The sequence below is a fragment of the Protomyctophum bolini genome (assembly GCF_963924005.1).
Source record: "Protomyctophum bolini genome assembly, chromosome: 19".
In the NCBI taxonomy this organism is placed as follows: domain Eukaryota; kingdom Metazoa; phylum Chordata; class Actinopteri; order Myctophiformes; family Myctophidae; genus Protomyctophum; species Protomyctophum bolini.
The window spans coordinates 14,916,584-14,943,912 of NC_137880.1; the positions used below are offsets into that span (position 1 = coordinate 14,916,584).

Here is a 27,329-nt window from a genome sequence, read left to right on the forward strand (position 1 = left end):
TAGTGTGCTCAAAGTACTGTTGACTCTCGCCTAGAATAAATGCCACTGTCGTCATCAACTGAACCATGCAAGTATTTTCATAGCATTTCTGTGCTTTATTGTCTGAGAGTGTCTGAGAGACGGGAAACCAAGGGAAGAGCAGGGGACAATACCAGGAGTCTTTACTCTTTAGCTGAAAACCTTCCAAAAACCTTTCAGAAAATTCCTCCAAATTCCAAGCTTTTCAAAAACATCAGTAGGACTACTGAGCTTGGCTATTTTCACTTTTTGTAAAAGTGTAACCTTATGCATCAGTGGGCGTGCTGAGCAGGAGAAGAGCCATTAATAGAAAAGGAGTTGTGTTGTAAATAATTATTTAACAGCAATAGCAGATCATGTAAAATTTGTAAATGAATAACCAAAAACATCGTACACTTGATCTGGAATTTGTTTAGAGATAACAAGAAGAAAAAAATAGTAACTTAACCCATTCTGGACGGGAACCCCTTTTGGTGTTTGAAGCATTGTGTTATACTTTAGCTAATGAAAAATAGCAGATCTACAAGCTCATAGCGAGCTTGTAGTTCTGCTATTTTTGAAAAATCGTGAAAATGTGAAGAAAATCTTTGAATATATATTCTTTCACAGCAAACGTTTTTTAACTCAAATCTTTGCTTCTAGGGGGGTCCCTCCCTGGAACAACATATTTTCAGATGGATGTCGGCGGCCAAATGCAAATATTTTTGGGGTCCTCAACATGAAAATGTTTGAGAACGACTGACATAGAAACATGGGTTTTTCAGAAAACTGTCAGGATTTGTTCAAGGTTATTTATTAGTGTCCCCGAAGGGCAATTGGTTTTACAGCAGGCCATAAGGCTTGAAACACATATAACATACATCAATCAAACCAAACGTATTACTTATTGCTTGGAAGGCATTTGTAGAATCCTCCTCAGGTCGAAGTAACTTAACCAATAGTCCCAACGCTACTGTGTAGCTCTGAACAGAACACTACTGTTATGGATCCAAACATGACTGTATCTGGATCCAAAACATTGAATCCTCATAATGGGTGTTGATGAAGCACATGTGGATACATGAACCACGTGACCTGGAATGTTTCTTCTGACCCCTCATTGACTCTGGCCAGGAAGTCATAATCCCAACTCACGCTCACTGATCTCGGTTCACTCGGTTCATTTAAACCTTTCGGTTCCCCCGAGGGTACAGTGGCGAATTTAATATAATTGAATGTAAGAACCACTATATAATAATATTACAATGTTTTCAGCTCTGTTAAGTACGGCATATACAGTACAACCCCTAAAAACCCTTTCATCAGTTCTTTTTTTTTTTTTAAGATATTCTTTTTGTGGCTTACGCCTTTTATTGGTTTTTTTAAGGGACAGACAGTAGACTGACAGGAAACGGGAGAGAGATGGGGGAAGACCAAGGGGCCAGCTAGGCACTCCATTGTTGAAGTGCTGAGCCCTAGTGGTAAGAGGAAGGACTGCAGGCGGACCCGTGGATTCTTGACGAGGAAACCCCGTGCAACCGAGCGCTCAATGTTAAAGCCCAGCTGCACTTCCGCATTTGGACACCAAAATGTGGTGTCCAAATGCTGAATCAGCGAAAAAATGCGGAAATAGACGGTACTTCCCGCAGCCTTCCGGGTGCTTCAAAATGCCACTGAGCAACTTCCACTGACATGAATAGCGGAGGGGGCAGAGCTTCGCGCCAGTTTAGTCTCTATCCTTTTAATTGCGAACGCAGTGAGCACTTACTATGAGACCTAGCAGATCATGTCTGTGCGTGCGTCTGTCTGTCTGTCCGTGTGTCTGTCCCGCTATCCAAATATGGAGTGTGTTGCATCAGCAATCACTCAGCTCCATATATGGGCACCATATATGGAGCTGAGTGACACTAATTCGTAATTTTTTCTAATTGTTATTGCAATTTACGATCTGCGTTCGCTTCCCGCGTTCGCGCGTCTTACTCGTCTATACTATCCTACAGTACCTACCAATTTGATTTAATTGATTTAATCCTGTGTATGGTGAGCGAGTGTGATTAATCTGTCATTGTATTTGGCCCACAGGGCACACCAAGTGACACCAAGAATGCCAAGAAGAAAAACGACAAGAAGGCCAATAAAAACAAGGGCAGCGTTAGCCGAGCCAATAAGAAGAAGCCTGGGATGCCGAATGTAGCCAATGACCTGTCCCAGAAGCTTTATGCCAGCCTAGAGAAACACAAAGAGGTAAATGGTTGTCTTGTCTTTGGAAAGGAATCATTTGTGAGTATTAAGATTGGATGTTCCCCTAAATGTTTGCATAACATGTCCCTTATTAATGTATTAGCTCATGCACTAACGCTCCTGTCCGCTTTGTTCTTCACAAGGTGTTCTTTGTGATCCACCTGCACCCCGTTCCCATGGTCAACACCCTGCCGCCCATCATGGACCCTGACCCCCTACTGACCTGTGACCTGATGGACGGCCGCGACGCCTTCCTGACTCTGGCCAGGGACAAGCACTGGGAGTTCAGCTCCCTGAGGAGGTGCAAGTGGAGCAGCATGTGCATGCTGGTGGAGCTGCACAACCAAGGCCAGGATCGCTTTGTCTACACCTGCAACGAATGCAAGCACCACGTGGAGACGCGCTGGCACTGCACTGTCTGCGAGGTGAGTTCTATGCATTGTTGTCGACACACAAAACACCAAACCATGCATAAACAATTTCATAAGAACACAATTTCACATATTTGATTTGATTTTGACTTTAGGTTTTGAGAAGTAAACGTTTAATTGCGAACGCAGTGAGCACTTACTATGAGACCTAGCAGATCATGTCTGTCCGTGTGTCCGTCCGTCCGTGTGTCTGTCCCGCTATCCAAATATGGAGTGTGTTGCATCGCTTACTGTATATGTGGACCTTGCCCCTTTTGTGCCCATATATGGAGCTGAGTGATTTGTTTGTATATGGAGTGTGTTGCATCGCTTACTGTATATGTGGACCTTGCCCCTTTTGTGCCCATATATGGAGCTGAGTGATTTGTTTGTATATGGAGTGTGTTGCATCGCTTACTGTATATGTGGACCTTGCCCCTTTTGTGCCCATATATGGAGCTGAGTGATTTGTTTGTTGTGGACCTGGCCCTTTTGTGCCCATATATGGAGCTGAATGATTTGATTGTTGTGGACCTGGCCCCTTTTGTGCCCATATATGGAGCTATTTACGATCTGCGTTCGCTTCCCGCGTTCGCGCGTCTTACTCGTACTCTATGGGGAAGACATGCAGTAAAGGCCGTGTCGGGCTCCGGAGTCGAACCCACGGCACACTGTGTGTGTGTGTGTGTGTGTGTGTGTGTGTGTGTGTGTGAGAGAGAGAGAGAGAGAGAGTGTGTGCTCGCGCGCACCTCCACTGTCCTCACGTATCATGCATGGAGCAGCAGCAGGGTGTCTTCATTGTCTGCCATGCTCGCAGCTCTTCTCTCTGGCAGGACGGTGGGCAGCTCAGTTGCCACTGGCACAACTTCACAGCCATCGTTTGGGGTTTTTTGGAAGAGGGGCTCCACTCTCCTGGGCAGCACTGAACTTCTAACCCTGTCCGTCTTGGAAGACATGAAGCCACCATTTATACTTTGTTGTGTAAGGCTGGTGGAAATAGACGAGTTACAAGGTCACAAAGCTGAGCTTGTGAATCTGCTATTTAAGGGTGCGCGGGCGCGGCACCATCGTATGACGGAATACGTTAAGTGTCACCGCTCTGTTTTCCCTGAATTCCTTTTTCTTTCATTCCACAATGAATTCATCACGTGTTTAACCCATTAAGACTTGAGGTGGTTTTCCTACAAAATGCCATAGTAATAAATCAGTACTTCTCAAACTTTTTGTTTGGATAAGTATATTAAGGAGGTGCATGTTGACATGTATTTGGCTGCACGGACCCCCATCTGTTTTGTGCCAGGGACCCCCCCAAGGTAACCTGACTCCGCCAGCTGGTGGCAGCAGTGAGTTCCTCCTCCTGCTCCCATCTGGTCCCTCTCGGGCAGAGACGATGCACTCCGAGCCATTTATGACCGGAGAGATATGCGGCCGTATGCGGCCGCTAGAGGCTGGATCAACGCGATACTGATGACGTATTGAAGCACTGCCACTGGTGAAAATGTAAACACAACCTAACAAGACTACAACTCGAAATTATTACTGAACTTGTGAACTCAATACTGCCGCAATCTGGCGGAGTCAGGTTACCCCGCAAGGCCTACAAGAGAAGATTTGTGCAAAAGAAAAAATAATATTCTTACTTTTAATTTTTGTTCAAAAGTAGCAGATGTACAATTTAGCTCACATCGCGTCACAGAATCTTCTGAAAATCGTGTTTCTATATACCTAGCTAAAATGTTACACAGATGCCATCTTTCTTTTTTAATGGGTTAAAAAATATATGTACAATTGTGTAGTGGGTGTTGTGTGGTACGAGCTTCTCTGTGTCCACGTCGAGGGAGGAGAACAAACAAAACAAACAAACAAACAAACAAAATACATTTATGTCCTCTTCGTGGTCGGGGCTCGATTTAGCCATCTCTATTTACCATCTGTTGTATTTGCCTCGCGTCGTCTGTGTGTGCAAAATAAGCCTGTTTGGCCATGTGCAGCCGGGGGAGCAAGTGGCCGTCTAATCCCTTCAACACATGGGATGGATGGAAGCAGGCACCAGCTCTAATTGATGCTGAAATGACTCTGGTGTCTTTCTTCAAAAAGAGAAATTAAATGTTTGAGATTCCTGCCCCCCCCCCACACACACACGGAAATCCGTGATCTTATAAGTCTTCTAGAGTAAAAAGATGTCTCTCTCAATCAATGCAAATAAAAGATATACATATATTTTTTAAGCAAATAAGAAGAGCAGATTAGTGGTATCACAATGGATATAAATCCAAATTCAGTGTTCGGCCATGTTTTGACCTTTGAGGTCCTCCACTTACAATTTCTTCTCTTTTACTGCCATCACATATTCATAGAATCTGTTACGTGGCTTGGAAGGCAGAAAAATACATTCCTCTGAGGACTAGTCTTCTGTGCCAAACTTCAAACCTCCGTTTTATTTATTTTTATTCCATCCAAGCGTCCCCTCTGATTAGAATGTCTGGATTACATTCAGACGTCTCAATTTGTGGGCTGATAACATCTTTCCGTCACATACTGTCTTGTTCTTGCAAAAGGGATGCAACCAAACAAACGGCAAATAAAAGTGCGTCACAATATTACACAATCTGGAATCTATAAAGCCTTGGCTTTTATGAGAACTTGCAAATGTAAATGATTACATTTACTGTAACTTGCAGTTTCCAGTTCAGGTATAATGCAATTAATTTAACATTTCATAGGATTGCTGGGCAGCCTCTACAATGCTTGAAGTAAGTAGCCTAGTAGGTCTGACTCTGTACAATATACAATATAATTTGATACGATCACAAACGTATATACTGTAACATAAAATCACATAAGATGATACATAAGCATAATCATAGGACCTACAGCATAACTGCAGAGATCCCCCTCAGACTGCACTGTTCAGTTGACAAAGGGCCTCTATTGACCCTGCCCCAATTAACTCAGGTTGTTATCACAGAACCAATAGTGCATGTATGGGTGTCCTATATTTACACGTGTGCCATCGATGCCTTTCCCCAATGATCAATGAGTGATTGCATGGCTGCCCTATCAGTGCCTGGGAGAAGATGTATAATATATTAAAAAAAAAAAACAGTCATCAAAGGCCAATAAAATGCATTCACTTTGGGTGTTAATTAATGTATTTTCTGTGGTCATTATTGGCACCGGTTTGCGTGGTGAGTTGATAAATATCTACACAGCAGATTGGAAGCAAAGTAATGAAACTGTGGATAAATGGATAGTTTCAAACAAGGGGAATAAAACATCCTTTGTGCTGGTAGGAAGTGACTGAATGAGTGGGCTGAAACAACCATCAGGGCCTCCAGCCGGGGGAACAAAAAGAACAACATTTAATTCCATACAAACATATAATCAATAAAAATCTATCTGACAGTACATTATAGGATTGCGTGTGTGTTTATGAACGTGCAGGCCGCTTAGCAGTCAGCATGTCCGCCTTCCGCATTTGATTTACTGCATGACTTCCCCGCCAATAGACAAATAGAAGGATAAAACATTGTACATCATTGCAAGTGCATGTATGCAGACAAAACATTCGCCCATGGTTTCTTTCAGACAGTGCTACGGTACAAAGGCATCATGTTGTCCACTAGTCCAGAAGGGGGCACACGTTAGGCCCATATCCCGTTAGTCTGACTACGTGGCCGGTTAAAGGGTTAGTTCAGATCTTTGGACTTTTGGACTGAAAAAATAAATAATTGTCTTCTAAATTCTGACAGTTTTCTGAAATACAATACATATACTCATGTTTCTGTATCAGTGGTGCTCAATATTTTATGTCAAGGACCCCAAAATGATACGTAATTGGCCGCCAACCCACATCTGAGAATATGTAGTTCCAGTGACCACCTACCCAGAAGCAAAGATTTGCGTTAAAAAACGCTCACTGAAAGAATATAAGATTTGCACCACATTTTCACGATTTTTCAAAAATAGCAGACCTACAAGTTCATGGCGCGCTATGAGCTTGTAGATCTGCTATTTTTCAACAACATAATGCTTAAAACACCAAAAGGGGTTCCCTCCCAGAATGGGTTAAAGCACACAAACAGACTGACTGAGCGCTCCTGTAGAGCCATGCAAGGGACACAAGGATGACAGAGAATGAGATGTACTGTATATGAACTGGCCCCGATGGCTTCTAAAGCCTGGTTTGTACTTTGTTGTACAACAGGTGTCACTCACCAACATCATATTATAATTATGGTCCTTAGCTTTGCTGGATAGTTATATTGTATTTGATTGTGTCCTTTGTTACCAAAAGATATATATTCCTCGGCTGAGAGGGGAATTTAACCATTCTTGTCATGATGTGACATTTCCATGACCTGTATCCTCTTTGATGGCTGGCTCTTAATTTTCCAACGCATGCCCTTAGTATCCCTGTATTGCGCGGGATGATGCGACTGGCAGTAATCTATTGCACATCCTGAGTGAACTACAAAGGCCCTCTGTCAAGAAACCCACGGGGAGGCTGTCTCCCGAACATGCTGCTTTCTGCCGACTGTGAAGCCTCCTTTTTGCTTCGTCGCTTGACGGTGTCGGGCTGAAAATAGCAGATCCACAAGCTCACAAGGTGGCGTGGACGTGACAAGCTGTGAGCTTGTAGAATGGCTATTTTCGGTGTATGACACCGTCAAATGACGAAGTGTAAATTGGGCTAGATGCATCAGAGTCAGAGATGAGACGTATTTTTATTTTATTCTTTTTTGTTTCCAGAAACTCAGGGGAAATAAATAAACAAAACTAAATAAAATGTAAATCTGCCCCCAGCTGAAAAGCTGGCAGTGTCCATGCAATGTGAGTGAAGTTGAACTTTCTGAGACATTGCTTTTGCAAACAATAGATGTAACATGAGAGTGGCTATAGGAAGTAGCTGAATGTTACTGAGGGTCGATATTCTCCATATTCAGACCGCAGCCATCTTGCCAGCAAGGTGATACCTAGGTGACACTTCCCATAGACAGCCCATTCATCCAAACAGAAAAGCCCTCTCTAATTATATTAAACAACGTCAAAATCACCAACATTGCAGCTGTAGGGAAAGCTTGAATTATCCTCTTTCAATCTGTAAAGTGCTGGAGTTTGGAAGTGCTCGTTGACTATCACTCAACGGACCACCTGTTTTGAATGTGCACATAATGCTGGAGGCAGCAGGAGGTTGCTTTACTGATGATAACGAGCGCTTCCATACTCTGATATTTAGAAAATAATCATCTGCAAGGAATTTCTTGACAGGAAGTAGCTCATAAAATGTCTGTTTTATTAAACAAAAACTTTACAGATTGAAAGAGGATAATTCAAGCTTTCCCTACAGCTGCAATGTTGGTGATTTTGACGTTGTTTAATATAATTAAAGAGGATGAATGGGCTCTCTATGGGAAGTGTCACCTAGGTATCACCTTGCTGGCAAGATGGCTGCGGTCTGAATATCGAGAATAGCCCCTCCGATGCATGGCTTTTGAAGATTAGGTCATATGGCAGCCAAGTCTACGGGCTTTGAGGATATTACAATGTTTGTTTAGAGACATGCAGCCAAGTCTATGGACTTTAATGTTTGTTTAGAGCACTTACAAAGTACCCGTAAATCGTTTGCCAGCCAAGTCTATGGACTTACATGTTTGTTTTGGGCACTAAATGATGGCCGATATAAATACAGTGTGTGCCCTTCTTTTTTTTTTACTATGAAAACGTGCATTTCCCAGTTAGTCAGTCCGTCCGTCACCTCACGCCTCTATGATCATGCCTCGTGACGTCACGTGGGAAGGACCCCATCCATCCTTTATTTTGACTGAAAACTAGAGTTCTCAACAGGCCCGAAAATTAAGGCCCGGCCCTACCTGGGCCCTCATCAAACCCTGTACACTCAAGCCACCCTTAGATCTCCATATATGGAGCTGACCTTCCATATGTTGATCTGACCTCATCAAACCCTGCACACTCAAGACACTCTCCATACTGTATAGCCAGGGCATCCTACTTGTCTATTATTGCTATCCTGTCAGGATAGGCGCTTATTATTTGCAGGTACAGCAATATAGGGATCCTAGGATTTAAGAATCCAGTTATATTTCCATTTAAAAATGAATTCAACATGACCTTTTACCGTATTATCTGACATGTCGATAAAGAGTTGCCTATCATATATATATTTTTTAATTAAATGTGACAGTGAACGATGTGCAGCATTCAGCTAGCCTAATGCCTGCCGTTCTTTGCAATGACTTAAATTCTATCCAGGTTTTTTATCAACCCCGGCACCTTTTTATCAACTTTTTTCCAAATTGAATTAAGTCAATGCTTTCACTGAAAGGGAGGGATTTAACGCAAGCTGCTTGGAATATTCCCTCTTCGTGTGTCGTGAGCCCCTGTGTGCTCTGGGCTGAAATCTTCAGCAACAATTAATCCCCATGAAATGGAGTTCCATAGCATTGGCTGGCATTAAGGTACTAACGAGTAGTCAATCAAGAGCATCGACTCGGGCTCTCGCTCACCGGCGAGAGAGAGTGTGCCAATGGCCCTGTCGTGCTATCTGATTGAAACTCGTAAGGGCTTCTCATATTCTTACCGAGTGAGCAGAGAGAGGGTAAAATGGAGAGCTTTTATCAAAGGCATTATATAGGCTTCTAGTCCCGTATCAATCAATACAAAGACAGCCTGGATCTTGTCGGTGATTTGTAATCTGACTGGACACTGTCTCTTCTTATCATGAGGTTCATTTTTACATATCTCGGCCCTAACTGAGCTCATGGCTTCACGCTAGCATGAACACTACTCCTCCCTCGTAGTTCCAGATAAAATGATCTCCTGCTCCCACTAGCAGGTCTAGGCCTGCCTATTGGGCCGAATCCGACAAGACAGTCCATTACTCTGAAAAACCCAATAGTCCGAAATTGTTAGGTTAGACTAGTGATCGTTGGGGTTAATAATAATAATGCACACCATCTCTGTCGGACCAATGCCATACGGCACCCTAGCAGGTACATCTACTTGTCAGACGGCAGGGTGCCGAGTGTGGCCTATAGTGCTTTTAACAACTTATTTTTAAAATAGCAGAAATCACAAGCTCCCAACGTACCACATCGTCGTGCAACAAAGTCTATACAACACAGTAGGCTTGGTCTTAAGCTGGTTAAGAGGCGGTCTTAAAAAATAATAGTTTACACTTGCAACGCGGATAGTGAGCTAGACTAGATGGCTTATTTTTGGTGAAGAGATTTGGTGTTGAGGGAAAAAAGGAGGGGGCAACAAAGCCCTAGGGCACCCTGGTCAACTATATAGGGTGTAATGGCAAAGAATCATAGGAAACATTCTCCTTTGGGTGATTGTCCAAAAGCTAAGTTATCCTTTTTGCTCTTGTGGCCATTTAGTACAGAGAACAGGAGGAAGTGATAGAACACGAAACACCTTGCAAACCATTTCTTCACCTTCCAGCAGCAGTTGTGCTAATTTGAATACAAGCCTTTTTTTATTCTGTATGTACTCTGTGTGAGAAATGTATCCATTTACCGTGCCACATTTACAATGCACATAACACATTTACAATGTATAAAACCAATGCCAGAACCATTACATTTGCGTTTGCCAGAAGTCCTGCTGGGAGCTCAAGCATGTTAAATCCACATCATATGGAGTCTGTTTCTGGTTCCGTGAACGACCCCATCACTCATTTGAGGGTCAGGTTAAAATGGAACACCTTGTAACGTTTCTTTTAGGAGTTTTTTTTTTCTTTTTTTCCCCCGTCTGTTTGCCAGAAGAAGCAGTTGTGAAATTAGGAGGTGAGACATTTCAAACCTGGCAACTAATTGTTGGTCTCAATGCCAAGGAATAAAGATCTGACGGTGGCGCATATAAACACCTCACGGAAATAGAAACTGGCCGTTATGTATGCAGAAAATGTCCGCCTGCGTACTGTATGTAGGTGTGAGATGGAGTTGGCAGCCTTGCTAATACAGACCTGGGTGTGTGCAGAGAGAAAAGGCCACCCACTAGATAATTGAGTGAGTGGGCTCTAAGTGTAGTATTGACTGCACTGGAAAATATTTCATTAGCCCTGTTGAGTTCTGCGTTGGACCCGGGCGGCCAACAATGTGCACCAGAACCTGTGTCATGGACCTGAGCTGGGGATAAAAATAAGATGAAAGACAGAGTGAAAGTGAGGGGGACAGAATAAGAAATGGGTTGGAGCAGCGATTCCTTACACCTCATCTACACAGGCAAGGGCGAGCGCTCCCAACGGCGATATCACATGAAAAACTCTCCTGATATGGAGCGTTTTTGTAACCTTTAGTTACTTAGTTTTCATTGTGATACCAATAAATAGGAAATTAAGTATACTATAGTTCCACCGATACAAGTCGGAACACAATCGATTGATCCAGAGGTGTTTCCAGGAATTACATGTTGGGCAGGTCGTCATCGTCCCCTCACTGAATTGAGCAGATGACGTGTTTGACGCCAATCTAAGGCTTGACATTATTTTCAAATAAAAAATGGTATGAATTACAGTAGGCTTTAGCAAATATGGGAGGTTTCTGTAAAGCAGCAGTTCTCTAACTTGTTGAGCACAGGGATGTTAAGCCAATGGGGGCCCTTGTATATTATCATTGTAATAAATGAATACATATTTGCAGTGAATGTAATTTAGAGAATGCAGTGTTCGATTATGACATTGTTTTAATGTGAATGACGTGCTGAACGTGAGGAGCGTAGACGGGTGACTGGCATTTCAAATCAAATGAAACACCAAGTATGAATCAGTCTTATGTGATTAACACCTGCAAAGGACGCAGTGCAGTTCAATACTACTCTGAAGGTAGACTTGAAAAGAAAAGAATCCAAGGCACTCCGTCTTTGGTGAAAAATGTAATAATTTATTTGAAGATGAGCAAGGCAAATAAATAACAGGACCAACGCGTTTCGACCAAAAGGTCTTCGTCAGGGTCTATCTGCTAGACAAAAGGTATCCTTCCTCCAAGTAGTACTGCGGGGGGGGGGGTGTAAGAAGAGGAAATGTGTCTTCTATTTTAACATTGCATTGTGGACAGATAAGTGACGTTTTCCCGTGCAGCGGATGGTCACTTTGAAGGTCAAGTACCGCCGGTCCCACTCTTGGCCTTGGAGGCAGGAAGTGGCTGCTTGTGGCGTCTCAGCACGTTGTCTAGCGGGCTGACCGCGGGACTGTCAGCCTGCCGTCTGCATCTCGGCACTCTCAATCAATGGCAGCAGTCAGGGCCGCAAGCTGCTTGCCCCCCACATCAATAACACCTTTGCTGTCAGTCAGAGTGTTCCGTCTGTGAGGTAGCAGCGACGTGGCTGACAGGATCACCCGAGGACCGGATAAGATCGCGGCAGGAGGATGAGCCCAGCTTAATGCTGTGGAGCATGATTAATTGCGGGTGAAATGCCAGTGTAGCCTGATTTCGACTTTGTCGCGTGCTGACGTTGCGCGCCGAGCATAGCAGATCTACAAGCTGTAATTAATTACGTGAAGCAATAGCAGATTTGGATAATTTTGGGGCAGAGGTTCTTCTTCACCTACTCTGGGAGTGTGCAAAGTTGCGTGCAAAGTTTCACACCGATCAGTCCAACGGTACCTGAGATTGCCTGCTCACAGTCACAAACACGAGGCACACGAACGGACAGAATGGGGACGATAACAACCTTTGGCCGTCTGTCCTGGCAAAGACGATACCCAACACTAGAATAACAAAATAGTAAATACCTCACAAAAGAATACGAATTCAAAGTTATGCACAGATTACATCACTCTAGTCAAAATGAATAAAAATATATCTGATATTTGAGACAGATCCAAGAGCACTTTGTGTCACACTTTTTGCATGTTACAGCAAAGTATACAGTTTTTATATTGACCCTGATGCTCTTAGCTCTTGTTTGGTTGCTCCGAAGCTCTGCCATATACTCTATTCAACAGAGTCGTATGCTTGGTACATTAGTGGCAGAGAGGAATATTTTAACAGAGTGGAAGACTCCTACTGTCCCTTGTTTTACCAGATGGCTTAATGAGTTTGTATCACTGATACACCTGGAGAGGCTGCACTGCAACATGCAGGACAGTTTAGCAACATTTGAATACATATGGGGCCCTACGGGTCATCTTGACTCTGCTGTGTGATTGCTCTGCTTTGTACGCCCATCTGTTAGTGTCAAAAATGTGGTTGCCTATTTCTCATTATGGTAGGTCAGTTCATTATGCATTATAGTCTGGTGTTTGTCTCAAAGAAAGTCACAGCATCATGACAGCAGCTTGTTTATGCACAGACAGACAGACAGACAGACAGACAGACAATGTTCTTTTTGGCAATGACATCCCTGCACGATCGAGTAGATAAATTATGCTTTTATGGACAGAGATAGCAGATACTGCATTGTGCCCTTAATTAACATATGAACACTCCCCCAATGTGTACTGTATGTGTTTGCGAAATGACGGAGTTACCACACGGTAACTCCGTCATTTCTCGACCGTTTCGGACGCGGGGCGGCTCGACGAAACCAGGCCGGCACCCTGGCCGCGTTCCTGGGGGTCTGGATGTTCCTAAGACCCCTGCACAGTACACTACAATACAGTACAGAGCACTGTAGAGTACAGAAACTATAACAATAAATGTATAGTTGTACCGCTCAGTTCACACAGGTGTGATTCCTTCTTTTTCTTTTAACTTTTTCTGTTTTGTATGCGTCTATGGAGTTAAGATTACTATAATAGACCCCCAGGTGTGGTTATAATATTCATGTCTTCCCTGTGTATTTTTTATTTCTTCCTGAAAGCTGAAAGCCTTTGAGTCTTTAATTAAGCCCATGACATCACAATATCATCCCCTCCCCTGACCCCTCACCCTTTGACGAGCAACAACAGCTGTGGGTGCGGCTCCAGTTCAGGTGGACCTCCACTCACCTGAAAACCAGCTAACATAATTTTAACACTTTCTGTACACTTTTTGGAAAACAATCTTCCTCATAGTATAATCATAATACTGATGATCATATTTTAGTGGGGAAAATTATATTGTTATTTTTTTTAATTGAATTTTCTTTTTTTTTCACAGTATCATTCTGGATATTAAGTCATACAGCTTGTTTTGCTTTTGCATTTCAGCCCACAGTTTCAAAGACCATAATAACAAGGCAAAATTCCAGGAAAAACAGTCCCCTGTGCCTCTCAAAGAACAAAATATCAAAGATTAATAGATATTCATGCTGTGTTGCAGTGTATTGTGAAGCCACTCTAAATGCCATGGTGCTTTTGAAGAAAAAGCCATTGGCGGGAATGCCTGGTGAGATGGCTAGTGGTTTTGTGTCCGTGTCAAAAGCTCAAAACGGTGAGCTCAGAAAAACTGCTCAAAAAATAACTAAAGCAACAATAATATCAATTCATGATGTGTTTGTCACTTTTTGAAGAAGTAGGTTGTATATCCCTTGTGTTTTGGAGCACTGACAAAAGTTTTTCATGATCTGTTGAGGAAACGTATATGGCTTGAGCTAAGGGGGCCTTAATTGTTCAATGAATAGGGAATCTGTATTTAACATAATCTCTCTTGTTCAGTCAAAATTATGTTTTCTAAACTATTAAAGAGTCCTCTAGCGCATATACAATACATCTGAACTCCACTTTAGTGCTGCATTACGTAGAACTGATTCATGTTGGAGTTTTGGTTCATAATTCTATTCATTCATCAATATTTATCTTATGAAGCCAGTGCCTCACAAAACACATTTAAATAACACTCATACAGAAATAGAGACTGGGGTTAGAGTTGTGCTTTGCTTTTTGATCAATTAGTCATACTATAACCCCAAAAATTACAAGGCACACTGCTTTGCAAAAATGTTAAAGTATTTCATGAATGGGCGCGCCTACGCGTTCCAACTTCCAACTCACAGCTGAACTCAAGCTCCCATAACTGCTGCCATTCTTGATATCGGCTACTGTAGCTAGTCTTGAAAATGGAAAACTTTTTAGTTTTGTACTTTTAGTTTTTTTTTTTTTTGAACTTTGTTTTTATTCAAAAGTTTCTTTCTTTTTTTTTACACCAAATAATAATAATGAACAGTCAAACAACAATGAAACATATCCGTGAAAACAAAAAACAGAAGAGACAAAAAATACAGTACATGAAAAGAAAAGAAAAGAAAAATAAATAAAATAAAAACAGCTTAATATAACTATAGTTCAGCATTTTCCAAGTTGAGTTAGGCATGAGGAGACTAGCTGGAGACATGACTCACAATACAGTACATACTTAAAAGCATTTTTTTTTTTTTTTTTTTTTTTTTTTTTCAGACACAACAACCACTACACAACTCTTTTCCAGACCCAACAACCTCTACACCTCTACACAAATATTGAAACACCCAGATACAGTATCACAGAAGTCCATTTAAGTATGAAACTGTCCATTTTTAATTGTAGCCTTGCGGTCATTTCTTCCATTATATAAACCTGCTTCAGTCTCTGCTTCCATTGGGTTATAGTAGGTGGCTTTATTTCCTTCCAATTTACTGTTATCATTTTCTTAGCAATCAGTAAAAGTATCCTTAATATGTAACTCCATGCACGCACGTCCTTTGGTATAATACCAAGCAGACATAACTCAGGACCAAAAGGAATATTCAACCCCAGACATTTTTCGATTTCCTTATTAACCTTTTTCCAAAACCCTGCAATTATTGGACAGTCCCAAAAAATGTGTGTATGGTCCCCGATCTCGCCACAATTTCTCCAACACAGTTCTATGGATGGTGTTTTCACATACGAGGAGATGACCAGAGGAGTGTTGAAATACCTAGTTTTGAGTTTCCAATCAAATTCCTTCCACATCTGGCTATTTATTCCCTTGTGGCAACTTTCACACATATCCTCCCAGGTTTTGTCTTCAATGATTATATTTAGTTCCAATTCCCATTTATCCTTAATGTACCATGTGTTTTGAGAAATATCATCCAACGCCTTATATAAATTGGAAACATGTTTTTTGGTAGGGAATCTTTTTTCTGCAATACCAATGAAGTACATCTCAATATCATTTGGGATCTTACTAACCAGCTCTCTCTCTCTATGATCTGTGATATAATGTCTTATTTGGAAATACCTGAATAAATCACTTGAAGGGAGTTTAAATTGCGTCTGGAGTTGAGCAAAGGATTTAAAGATCGTTCCTTCAAATAACTGATTTATGGTTTTAAGCCCCTTATCAGCCCAACGACTGAATCCAGTATCGCTTATGGATGGCAAGAAATCAATATTACCCTCTATTGGCATTGCCCTTGAAACTGACCCTGGTCCCCACAATGTTTTCTTAACTGCTTCCCACACCTTTAATGTATGTTTTATCCATTCATTTCCTATTTTAATTTTGTTTTTATCAATTGTTTTTTTATCAAGGAAGGGTAATGTTGACAGAGACACCCCTTTCATTGTGCTCTGTTCTATTTGGTTCCAAATTGTCTCTTCATCATTACTTATCCATGCTACAATTGCAGTCAACTGAGCCGCCCAATAGTAGTGCTTTAGATTGGGAAGGCCTAGGCCTCCCCTATTTTTTGGCAAGAGAAGTGTTTTGAGCCTTATTCTGGGCTTTTTATTTTGCCAAATAAATTTTGAAATCATTCGGTCAAGCGCCTTGAAGGTGGAGATGGGAACTCTGACAGGCAAGGACTGAAACAAGAACAGAAGTCTAGGCAATACATTCATTTTCACCGTTTCAACTCTACCCAATAAGGAGAGAGGAAGGACATCCCATCTCCCCAGGTCATTTTTAATGGCTCTAATTAATTTTGTATAGTTTGCCTCAAATAATTGTGTAGGATTTGGTGTAATTACAATTCCCAAATATCTAAACCCTTGTTTAGACCAACGAAATGATACATCATTGTTTAATTGTGTAGGCCAGGACCCAGAAATCATCATAGCCTCTGATTTGCTTTCGTTAATTTTATAACCTGAGACAGAACCATAACTTTGCAGGCACTGCATGAGTGGGGGGATAGAGAGGATTGGATTTTTTATGAAGAGCAAAACATCATCGGCGAATAGCGCCACCTTGTGGACGAACCCTCCATCATCTGGAATGCCTTGTATCTGAGTATTTCGGCGTATAGCTTCAGCTAAACATTCTATGCTGATTGCGTAGAGAATCGGGGATAATGAATCCCCCTGTTTTACGCCCCTCTCCACCCTGAAAAATTCTGAACAATGACCATTAACTCTAATTCTTGATTTGGAATTATTATATAGCAAATTAATCCAAGAAACAAATTCTTCTCTGAAACCCATTTCTTTCAAAGTCTCTTCTAAGAAGAGCCAATCTAATCTATCGAATGCTTTAATCCCATCAAGGCTAAGAAGCATCGAAGGGTCCTTATCCCTTGCAGCTATTGACTGTATGTTTAATGCTCTCCTGATATTATTTGTCCCCTGTCTTTTCCATATGAAGCCCGTTTGCTGGGGGGAAATCAATCGTTTAATGTACTTTTGAATTCTGTTCGCTAATATAGAGGTTAGTATCTTGTAGTCCACGCACAAAAGACTGATTGGGCGGTAACTAGAACACTGTATGGGGTCTTTTCCTTCTTTATGTAATACCGTTATGATGGCCTCTGACCATGATTTTGGGGGGTCCCCTGTTGATAATACAGAATTATATAATTTGCATAGCCTGGGAGAAAGTTCGTTTGCAAAAACCTTGTAATATTCCCCTGAAAAACCGTCTGCTCCTGGAGATTTATTATTTTTTAAGTTGGAAATGGTTTCCCTTATTTCCTCCTCAGTGATGCGTTTTATTAGTTTGGATGCTTCCCCCTCTGCCAATTTATTTAATTCAAGGGGTCTCAAGAATTCAATAATCTTTTCTCTTTTAAATTCTTGTTCTTGGCCCTTGTATAATTGTTCGTAAAATTTTGCAAAGGCATCCGAGATCTGTTTAGGCTGCGTTTCAACCAGGTTGGTTTCGGGGTGTCTGATTTTAGCCACGGCACGACCAGATTGGGCCTTCCGGAGTTGAAAGGCCAACAACCTGCTCGCCCTATTCCCCATCTCATAATATTTTCTATTAGTATACCTAAGTGCCCCCTCGGCCTTGTATGTTAATAGCTCATCTAATTGTTGTCTGGTTTCTTTTAATTCTTCCAGTGTTTTCCCATTCCCAAACTGCTTGTGTTCTTTTTCTAGTCTTTTTATTTTGTTTTCCAATTCTTGTTGTTTTGCAAGCCTTTGCTTTTTTATTCTTGCCCCTATAGAAATAATCTTCCCTCTGATTGTGGCTTTACCCGCATCCCAGACTACTGAGGGTGAAACAATCCCATCATCATTTATAGCGAAGTACTCCAAAATGGCACCCTTTATTTCCTCCTTAATACTGGCATCTGATAATAATGAGGCATTAAGCCTCCAGTACTTTAAGTGGTTAACTGACTCAAAGCCAACTTTCATAGAAACTGGGGCATGGTCTGAAATAGTGATCTGTCCAATAGTGCATTCTCTGATACGAAAAAGATCCTTCTTTGACACACAAAAGTAATCCAACCTAGAATAACTGCCATGTACTTGGGACATAAACGAAAAATCCCTTTCATTTGGGTGAAGATGTCGCCATGCATCTACCAAGCCTAACTCTCTCATCATGTTTGTTAAAGCCATGGCCTTTTTGGATAAAGTTTTTGTTGATGACGGTAGTTTATCCCACTTATTGCTCAAAGTACAATTCTGATCTCCTCCCATGATTATAAACCCCTCTCCTTTGTCTGCAATTAATGCAGCAATCTTTTTACTAAACAGAGGGCAATCTTCATTCGGGGCATACACATTCAAAATGGTGACCTTTATGCCTCCCAGTGTCCCAACTACCATTACATACCTGCCCTCTTTATCCTGGAAGGTTTGCTCATTGCTGTAATATACGGATTTACTGAATAAAATAGCCACCCCTCTCTTCTTTCCACCCGCATACGACGCTCCATACACTTGATCTACCCACTCTCTTTTAAGTTTTGTGTGTTCGATCTCAGACAAATGAGTTTCCTGAATCAAAGCCACGGAGCACTGCATTTTCTTCAATTGACTAAGTATCTTTTTCCTTTTTATAGGGTTGTTGAGACCCTTTATATTATAGCTAATAAAATTTAAACCTGCCATATTTTTTGCTTTTCATTTTGACATGCCTCCCCTCCTCACCACACAAGCCCAACTCTGCCCCATAAACACACACAATGAATTTAAGCTGTATAAACACTGAGTCCCAACAGTATGTCTACTTTTAGTTTTTAAGGGTCCATTCAGAAAGTCTTAATGTTGAGGTATAATTCCTGTGGGGAATATATTCAGGTAGTTAGGAGTGCTTTCTTTGTGGTCTATGTGAGTGCCTCCCCGGCCCATTCTCTAATTGAATGAACCCTAGCTTCCCTATTCTGAGTATGTCACAATACGCGGATATTAATCAAAAATAGGCAAACAGGAAAAGCAGATGTACTACAAGCTGACTATACGAGTCGCTTGTGAGCTTGTGGATCACATGTGACATCGGGGGCATAAAAAATCCAAGCGACGAGAACCCACTGTTTTGGAAACCAATCATATCACCAGTCCAATATAAAAGACTGCTCTAATGACTTTGAATTGATTGCAACTCTCTGTTTTCACACCGTTTTAGCAATGAAGCTTTTGCTTCTCTCTGCACCTTCAATTTTTATCTACATTTTTATCCCACGATTTTGTAACAATTTTTTTTCACCCAGTGTCAATTGTCTTAACTCTAATGTAATCCTGGGCGATACACTCCCTCTGCCAACCTGGGGAGAGCAACAGACTTTTCTGTACTTTATTTGTTCAATAAATAAAAATCAAATCAAATGCTGGGAGATTGTCTTCCGTCTCCATGGCGAGTGTCCTAGTGATGACAACACTCACCGTCCAAAGATGTATTTCCATAGCCCAAAATATAGTCCTCACATGTCCCAGAAACGTGGAGGGAGGCAGGAAATGGAGATACATGCGTTACACTGACTGCACATTTCTAGTTGATACCTGCATGCATTCATGAAGTAGCATTCCTCAGTCAACCTACTGTATTGACATTTGCTCATTTGGAATCGGAATACTAAAATATTGCGCTAAAACATATCATGGAAACAATAGTTGGTTTAATTTTTTTGTTTGTCTTTGTGCGTCAGCAAGGCTTTGAGTTGTATGCTGTTTACTCTTTCACTACAGAGTTATAATTAACAGAGATTCACCGTGCTCTCCGCTTGCTGTCATTTCTCGGAGGACAAAACAAAACTCGGGGTAGCTTCAACAAAATGTCATCTTGCAACTGTTTACCATTCTGCTGGGATGTGATGTAACTATCCCTTGTGGTATTTAGGGGGATGCAACTATGCATAAACTATGTATGCATTGATGTTGGAAGGATTTTGGAGTAGACACCTCACCTTTATCAGAGATGTGTTGTGGAACATGTCAAACGACACCTCCGGAAGGCAAGGCGGTTGATAATGCTCAAGCTGTGCACAAGAAGATATTACATCTGCTTTGAATTTTGGCGAGCTGCCCCTTTAAGGCCCATGAAATGAATGTCATTTGAAGGACACGGCCATTCTGAAATGCAAGTGTTCAATTATGAAGGAGTTACGGCAATTTGCAAAGGTTTCTTCGTCTCCCCTGCCTCAAGCACTGATCTCTTGTTCTCCCCATTTCATTGACTGGATATGTCACCTTAACATTCATTTAAATAATAATGGAAAGGTCTTAGTCCACTCCTGCTTCCACTTCTATTGTCCCCATAGCTACAGAGAGATGTAAGACTGCTCTCTCTCTCACACACACACACACACACACACACACACACACACACACACACACACACACACACACACACACACACACACACCACCTCCTACTGTTCACATCTGCTCTGCAGGCATTAGCTCTTTCAACCTGCCATGATTTTGGCCATGTCATTATAGACAATATTGAAAATAATATAATCTACAGTATATATACTGTATATTCTAAAATGTAATTCCAATTTCCTAGTATTATTCATATCTCTTATTTCCAAAGAAACAAACACACACACACACACACACACACACAAAATCATGATCATCAGGTACTAGGAGAAAGCAAAAAGTGTAAAAATGATTTTATTTGGCAACACCCACACGCAGTGGTGTAAAGTAAGTACATTTACTTAAGTATACTGTACTTGGGTACACTTTTGAGATATTTGTACTATTACGTGATTATGTAAAAATGTCAGTACTTCTACGTCACTACATTTCAGAGGCAAATATTGTACTTTTACTGCAATTATCACAGGGAAGACATATTTCAATATTCTAACCACACCTGGGAGTCTATTTGAGTAATGTTTTCTCCATAGACACATGCAAAACAGAAAAAGTACAAACATCATGGCACTCCATCTTTAAGTGCTGATACTACAGAAACCATTTCATTTTTTTCTTGTGCATTTTTCAGTTGATATTTGAGCATTACAATTCAGTAGCCATGCCATTAAGTGCCATGTCAACCAATGTTGGGTAGTCATTTATCTCAATGTGCATGGAAACCACTGAGGACATAATTCCACATTCACTAGTCCTATACTGTAAGCGACAAAGAAACAAGAAAAAACTATAATAATCCAGGCATTCAGCCGGAATGTGGCCTATCCAGTTCAATAAGGCTGCTGATGCAAGACATCCATTGATATGGTTTTATGCTGAGTGTGATCCCAAACCCACCTCTTCAATTTCAGCCAAGTGATTCACTTGACCTCAGATGCCCACGTTGACAGCCCTCCACTTGGCAAGACCTTGGTCTTAAACATGCATCTGAACAGTCGAGCAAAAGGAATACAAATAAAATGATGTATAATTCATATTAAATTCATAATATTGTGCCAGTTTAACTACTGTCAACCTGCAGAGGTCATCAATATGCCCGTACACGGACAAATGTCCATGGTAAAGTCTTTGCCTTGTCCATGGGAAATTTTAGATTGTCTTTTTACACACCATTATAATGTTCTTATTTTGATCATAAAGCCCCAACCACACCAAAGGGTCAAGACGGTTTTACCGTGCGGTGTGATATGTCTTGTTGCACGTTGACCCACGTTGACCCTATAGTATAGTGATTCAACGCATGGAATTCGATGGCCCAAACCACACCAATGGCTCGAGAAGGTTTTAGCGTTAACTCCTTGCAACCGCAACTTAATCCATTATGGGCGGGAACCCCTTTTGGTGTTTTATGCATTGTTATACTTTAGATATTGAAAAATCGTGAAAATGTGGCGTAAATCTTTGAATATATATTCTTTCATAGTGAACGTTTTTAACTCAAATCTTTGCTACTAGGGGGGTCGCTGGAACACCTTTTTTTAGATGGGGGCTAATTACATATATCTTTGGGGGTCCTTGACATGAAAATGTTTGAGAACGACTAACATGAGGTTTTTCAGAAAACTTAGAAGACATTTGTAGAATCGAGCTCAGGTCTAAATGGTTTAAGAGTTGCTTAAGACGCAATTATTGAATGCCAAGTCTCCAGGTTTTCTTTTCACTGATTTACTACGAACTATGTTTTCAAATGTTTTATTTGCAAAATCACTTTGTATGTCTGGCAAAAAAGATTTTGTTTACAAATATGTCCACCACAAGTCAGCATGCAGGTGATGACCTCTGTGAGCATAGCAGCAGATACACTAGGCTACTCTACTGTACATTATATGCTATGGATTTTAAAGGTGCGGAAAAAAGACATGGGATCGAGGTGCAAAGTGTCAGCACGTGTCGACCACATAGACCATTATACTGTAATCCTTTCTTAGCCATTTCACAATAGAGGGGGCTACAGCGGCACAGCCAGAGGCTATACGGCTATTTGGGGGTCCATGGCATGGAAAAGCTGTAAGGATATATTCTGCATCTGAATATCTATGCCGCAAATCAGCCAGTGTCGGATCAGATGTCATCCATTCCATCACATTAACACCCTCCACCCCCTGGTGGGGATGGACTGTTCAGCGTGGCTTGTTATAATCATAATGCTCCTTGTGTATCGCTTAAGGCCGTGGATCACCCAGCGGGGCGTTAATTCTCATAAAGTTTGCCTGCAAAGTTTCGGGAGCACAGAGTCGTTGCAATCCCCCACACACGGTGCACACGCACGCGCAGACACACTTCCTTCGCATCTCTTTTTTTTTTCTTGTGAAGTTGGCACACTTCAAAGCGATGGGATTGACGGCGCGGCAGACAGAGAGATCTTATTCATCTGCCGGGTGGAATCACACAGACGTCTCCCTGTAGAACGCCGTTTCAGAACCCCACTCGCTCACTCTACTTTAAATATCTGGCCTCTCCATGACACCCAACAACTGGAGAAGAATAAACCAAAACTAGGTGTATAGCCTAGAGCGAGAAGAAATGTACAAAAAAGTTTATAAGTTGGTTCAACACGTCCCACGTCAGTGTAAAAATAATAAATCAAACCATAGCGAGACACGGTTTGGTTGCATAAAACATCTGCAAGGCCTGCCGTATATCATTTCACCCATGTCAGTCCCCAGTCAAGAAGGTGATCTCAGATATGCTTTCAGGGATGAGACTGAGTGAGACTGGCCCACTCCTAGATGTGAATGTGATGCCGAGTTTTGAGAAAGTTTTTAGTGTGGATTTGGTTTATCTCAGACTGAATAAATTCATGCATATTCTTTGCATCTCCTCTTATATTTGATGTCTGTTTGATCATATTGGCTAGAAAAGTAAGATTTTAGTTGTGGTTAAGAAAATGCCCCCTCTGTTTGTTTGTTTTTTTACAAATTGAACACTGAGTTCAGTAGCGTATTACCAAGCCCAACAAAAACCTACAGTATGTTAGAAACACGATTACAATCTTATGTCCTGTGCCTTTTAGGATATTTTTAGGACATGATCCCAAATATATTTCTTCATACTCTGAAGGAGGCATATTGTTTGCCGAAACGTTGGTCTTTCAATAAAAAGACTATGAGCTGTGCGACCTCTCCTTTACATGATCCCAAATCCAAACACAAGCTGTGATTGTGTGTGTGTCTGGACAGTAAAAAAGAGGGTATAGAAAAATGACCTTGCCTTCAAAAACAAAGAAAGTAGATACCCGTGGGTGCCCCAGTGGGGAAAATAGCACAGGTGGGTGTTGTGGTTACATAAGTGCAGCTTTTATCATCATTTTGTTGATAAGACCTTGAAAAACGGAGAAACATAGACACTGCTGTTAGTTTTTGCATGGCACCCTGAAGGGTGTTGCTGGTATGCAAAGTGTACGGTACAGCATTCAATAGCCTATCTTGTTCAGTTTTCCTTGTTGTCAAATCAAACCACCTTGTCACAGACTGTCTCCTCTGTGTCTCTCCTTACCCCGCCAACCTGAAAAACCTTGAAACACCATGAAACAAAGACACTGCTGCTGATATGCAAGTGTGCTGCATATAGCATTTTTGTACAGTTGTCCTTGAACTCAAACCCCTTGTCACAAAACCTTCTGTCTGTCTGTCTGTCTGTCTGTCTGTCTGTCTGTCTGTCTGTCTGTCTGTCTGTCTGTCTGTCTGTCTGTCTGTCTGTCTGTCTCTCTGTCCTCTCCTGTCTCTTCTCTCCAGCCTTATTCCCTTCCTCTCCATCTACACACCTGTTCCTGCTGCTTTCATCAGCCCTGTGGTTATCTGACCTGCTCTGCCCACTCTTAACCCTCATCCGCCCTGCTGCGACTACCCTCTTTACTACACTCTAGACTTTGAAAAGATTTTGAAAATACTTCTAAAAGACAAAAAAAGTATCAAACCCTCTCACATTTACTGCCCACTAGAAGACTTTGAAAATAGTTTGAAAATAGTTTGAAATCCGATAAGCTCTTACTGTACATCTAAAGACCATATGTCATGGTTCAACCGACAAACTTAAGCTTAGGTGGCATAATGACACTGGAAAAGCATCAGGAATGCACTTGTAAGTCTGCAACATTTATTCTTTTTTCATAGCAATTTCTCTATTGATTACCTTTTTGTCTAATAGAATATAAATAGCTTTTTGTTAAGAATGGACTAATTCGATTGGTCTGATTAACCACATGGCCTATTTTATATGTAATTGTACAGTGGCGGTGTGCAAAAATAGCAAGGATTGCAGATCTACAAGCTCAAAGCGCATACTGATGCAACGCATTGTGAGCTCGTATCGGCTATATAATCGATTAGTTATTAGTTATTATATCAACTGTTGCAGCCCTATTCAGCAGGACAAACATAGATGTACATTGAACAGTATACTGTACATGCACCACCTACTCTACGCAATGCCCATTTATTCTGCTTCAATCAAGATTTCTGAGATGTATTCATTAAGTATGGCTTAAGGCTTTTTTAATAAACAGCATAATAATTGTATTAATGCATTATATTATTCACTTATATAGTAAACAGATTTTTACTATATAAAATATATTTTATAAAATATATATAAAACTATATTTTCAGTAACTTGACCACTTTTTTAAGGAAAATAGGTTTGTATATTCGCCTATATGACATGCCCAAAATCGGGACGATAAGTTGAAAATGGTTTAACTCCTTTATTTAGTTAGTATTTTCTTTAACTCATTACTTTTCTATAGCATGAACAAGCCTTTTCTGATTAAATCAGTGCTGTGTGGCTCCCTGGCAGACAATGAGTCTTTATCTAAATGTGTTCCCAGTTACTTCCATGTGGATCTGGTTAGGATGCATCCCCTTACCATTGTCTAATGACTGCTATACTGCACACCGGCTTTCAGGACAATTATGTTCAGCCGAGTTGAAAAAAGAAGCCTTTTGTACAATGAGATCTGAGATGATACGGCCGTCCGGGGTAGATGCAATCAATGTGTTGCGACCAGCATCGCTTTGTACTGTAAGCCACGCTGGCTGTTACAATCACAAGTGTGTGATTGCAAGACTAATTGGACAGAACAGAATAATTGTGAGTTAAACCAGCAAGGCCTCTGTTCTATGAGGAACATGCTGGTTTAATCTGCTATGTTTTATTTTTTTGTTTTTTTTAAACTTTTGTCAAGGATTTCAACTGCTGCTCTTATCAAGAGCAACTTAACCACGTGAACCATAGCGGACCCTATTCTGGGCTTGTCATAATATGCAAACATTCCGCATAACGTTGTGACACATGGGAGATATAACAATATAACGGCTATTTTTGGTGACCAGATTTGGTTTAGGGCGGGTGGGGGGGGGGGGGGGGGGGGGGGGGACAAGGTGACCAAATAGACCCCTGGTCAACAATGTAGGCTTGAATTGGTGAAAATGAGAGAGCAAGTGAACAAACTTGCAAGGGTCTTGCTCAAGAGGACATGGACAGGGTGTGTATGGGACTGTTTATATACACATATGCAAATTGTGAGCTCAGACTGTACTTTTGCGCGGTCATCTAACCACTATAGGCCACTCTTCTCATCTTCTGCCCTATGATCAGAGATTCAGTATGATTTTCCTAACTACGTGTAAGGCCCAGCGTCCACTAGAGAGTTTAGATTTCATATCAACAAAACTGTTACCACTAATTGCTTGCTGCTCTGACCCAAGACTTCTAGTTGTGTGTGTGTTCTGTCCACCACAATATAACGTACCCTTGCTGCCGGGTGGAAACCTTGTAGTTCCAAAACCTTTTTTACGTATACTTATTTCAAGTGATGAACATATATTCTGTCCTATGTCACCTTTTGATTATGCCTGAAGAAGGTCAGTAGACATTGATTGTGCACAGATCTGAGTGTGCGGAGCTCCCCTTTATTTTTCTCATCTCACCTCATCTCATCTTACGTATACTTATTTAAACATTTTAAAACAGTCAAAATAGCTGATCTACAAGCTCACGACGTGTCACGATGCTCCGCGTTGTGAGCTTGTACAGCTTCTATTTTCACTACATTTGTGTCAGACTCTTGTATGATGAAGTGAGGCATTCATTTACAAAATAAATATAGAGATACAAGGTTTCTGCCCAACAGAAACGGTAACAGGTTTTCGTATTGGTGAAATGAAACGGGTACATACTGTACCTAAAACCTATGATTTCAGATGATACACTAATATGTCAGTCAGACTCTTGTCAGAAGTCTATTTATTTGATCTTTACTTTATACGCTGTTTCACTCTTATAGCTGTTGCTGCTACAAAACCTACTCCACATGTCCCCACAGGGATCAATACAAGTTTATAACTATATAACTATGTCTTTACCTACACTGTGGTTGGTTTACGACAGATTCTGGGATTCAGCAACCAGCTTCCTGCACTGCAGCGTGTGCGCACGAAATTGACCGTTCGACGACTACGACCAGTGTTAAATGTCTTGTCCGTATATGCACGCACAGGAATAGGGGGAGCATGGAGTTAACTGTTAAACCGGGTAACCATTTATGTTATATTTTGTCTTACTTATATAGCCCTTTTTGAACATTTCTGAAACCTTTCACCCATAATGTCATGTACTCTATAGGTGATACAAAACAGGGACAGTGGTCTTGAGTACAGTACATTACAGCCCCGTCCCTAATGCTGTCAGTCCATCCATAATGTCATGTACTCTATAGGTGAT

General features: G+C 41.2%; 1 protein-coding gene across 1 annotated transcript in view; it reads left to right on the forward strand.

The window, feature by feature from the left end:
• LOC308334571 (CREB-binding protein-like) overlaps positions 1–27,329 on the forward strand; it is a gene marked incomplete at both ends in the record, with an annotated part of 61,494 nt that overhangs the window by 21,522 nt on the left and 12,643 nt on the right. Inside the window, 2 exons of the mRNA XM_080791371.1 lie at positions 2,080–2,241; positions 2,382–2,663. Of these exons, the coding sequence (XP_080647497.1) occupies positions 2,080–2,241; positions 2,382–2,663 (444 nt within the window). The remainder of the gene's footprint in view (positions 1–2,079; positions 2,242–2,381; positions 2,664–27,329) is intronic.